The 1,870-nt window shown below is 40.4% G+C and overlaps 1 protein-coding gene across 1 annotated transcript; it reads right to left on the bottom strand.

Annotated features, from left to right (window-relative positions):
- Positions 1-866: 866 nt before the first annotated feature.
- Positions 867-1,481, bottom strand: LOC113758731. Its single transcript, XM_027301461.1, has one exon. The coding sequence runs from the start codon at positions 1,479-1,481 to the stop codon at positions 867-869; it is 615 nt and encodes a 204-aa protein (XP_027157262.1).
- Positions 1,482-1,870: the final 389 nt, after the last annotated feature.

The following is a 1,870-nucleotide window of genomic DNA, read 5'->3' as shown; positions in this document are numbered from 1 at the left end:
ACAAGAAAATCTTTGATTAAATCATGCAACTAGCCTTGGCTAGGTCAAAGGGGTGCCTTGGATTTTATCCTTGCCTTCCCCTTTGTCAAATGTGACTCCCGAACCTTTTTCTTTGGTTTACGTAGACTAGGAGTCGTTTAAAAAGGGTTTCTCACTACTTTTTCCTATTTTTTTTTTAAAAAATACATTTTTTAGGTGACTTGGTACACCTTAACTCATTACCAAGTGGCGACTCCGTATTTAGTTTTAAAAACCCTTTTTAAACTATAATTTTGGGTCAAATCGTCGCATTCTCAAACCCCCATTTAGACCCATTTTTCTTTTAAATCACAATTCATTTTTCAATCACAAATTGAGTAATTAAAAAATACATTTTTAAATCATTTATTCATTTTATCAAAAAATGGGGCGCGACAGTAACAATGAGTGACGGAATGAAAAGAATGCCGAAAAGCAATCAATTCATCCAGCTCTCGTTGCAATCCCTATGGGAACCTACTAACCCCCTTAACCATTTGGACCAGAAGTAAAGAGTCCGATTCCAAGTGCAAGCAACAGAAACCTCTCGTAACACACAGCTTAACTCCGAATAACAAAGCTTTCAATTCTGAATGTAAACTCGATGTCTCACCCCAATAACCCACGGAACCTAACAAGAATATTCCCGCACTATTCCTCAACACCCCCCCACCTCCACTCCTTTCCGGATTACCCTGAGAATAACCATTGGTGTTCAGTTTCAATAATGTCGAGATCGGAGGGATCCACCTAACTAAAGTGACCTTAGTCGGCGTCTTCCAACCTACTAACGAAGTGTAAAATCTTGGCCACGAGTATCGCCCCACTCCCATGTCCTTGAAATGCACCTAGAGAATATCACAGAGATCCGAAAGAACAAAGCCATGTACCTGCATGGCCGATAGCACCTTCCCTTCCCACACCGCCACATTTCTAGCTTTCCAAAGGTGCCAGCAAATCAGCGATGGCAACACCTGATAGACCAATCTAAGCCACTTGTTCTTAGCCGGCCGCAACCACCATTGAATGACTGCATGTTTTACCATTGATGGAGTGGCAAAGTCCCCAATCTCGACTTGAAATGACTCCCAAACCTGCCGCGGGACATCACCAGCACAAAATATATGATCAATTGAATCCACCCCTGGATTTTCACAGCAAGTACAGCGTGATGGCCCGCACACACCCCACCGCTGCAACACCTCCATCACCGACAGTCGACCAGACGACATCCTCATCATAAAAAATGAGATTTTTGCTGGCAAAGCTGTTAGCCAGATATTAGATGAAAATATGGAAATATTGGAGACCTTGCGAACCAAATTATACACAGAAGAAATGGAAAAAGAGCCAGAGATATCCAAATCCCACACCATCCTATCGGGCTGCTTAGAGTAAACATCAGGAGGGGTTATCTGTAGAATCATAGGGACAATACTTTCCGGAAGCCACTGAAGAAGCATTGGAATGTTCCAGTGCCCATTCAAGACAAAGTCCGCCACTATCTCCAAAAATCTCGACCCGTTGACACAAAGACTTGTATCTTGTTCTTTTCCATATATTATTACTTAATCTCTTCTGATAATGTCTTCCAATATCACGCGATGCGATTTACTGGGGATCTTTCTAAAAATCCTTTTGACTCTTCATATGATAATTTATTTATAGAAATAGCTAATCTTAATCCAATTTTACATTTATCTATCACTTCTTCTATATTTTTTACACAGTTTAAATCTAAAATGTTCCAAAAGGAAATATAACTTCAGGTGTGATCCTATCTAAGTGTATAACCTTCATTGTCTAAAGGGATAATTGTAGAAACCTCCCCTGAGATTTCTGACATTTGCAC

Source organism: Coffea eugenioides, unplaced genomic scaffold, assembly GCF_003713205.1.
Source record: "Coffea eugenioides isolate CCC68of unplaced genomic scaffold, Ceug_1.0 ScVebR1_678;HRSCAF=1392, whole genome shotgun sequence".
Taxonomy (NCBI): domain Eukaryota; kingdom Viridiplantae; phylum Streptophyta; class Magnoliopsida; order Gentianales; family Rubiaceae; genus Coffea; species Coffea eugenioides.
The sequence above is the reverse complement of the archived record's forward strand: the minus strand, read 5'-3'. Positions and strand labels throughout refer to the sequence as shown.

What these genes read in the sequence shown, in the direction of transcription:
- LOC113758731 (XM_027301461.1), bottom strand. Translation starts at nt 1,481, where the DNA reads ATGCTTCTTCAGTGGCTTCCGGAAAGTATTGTCCCTATGATTCTACAG.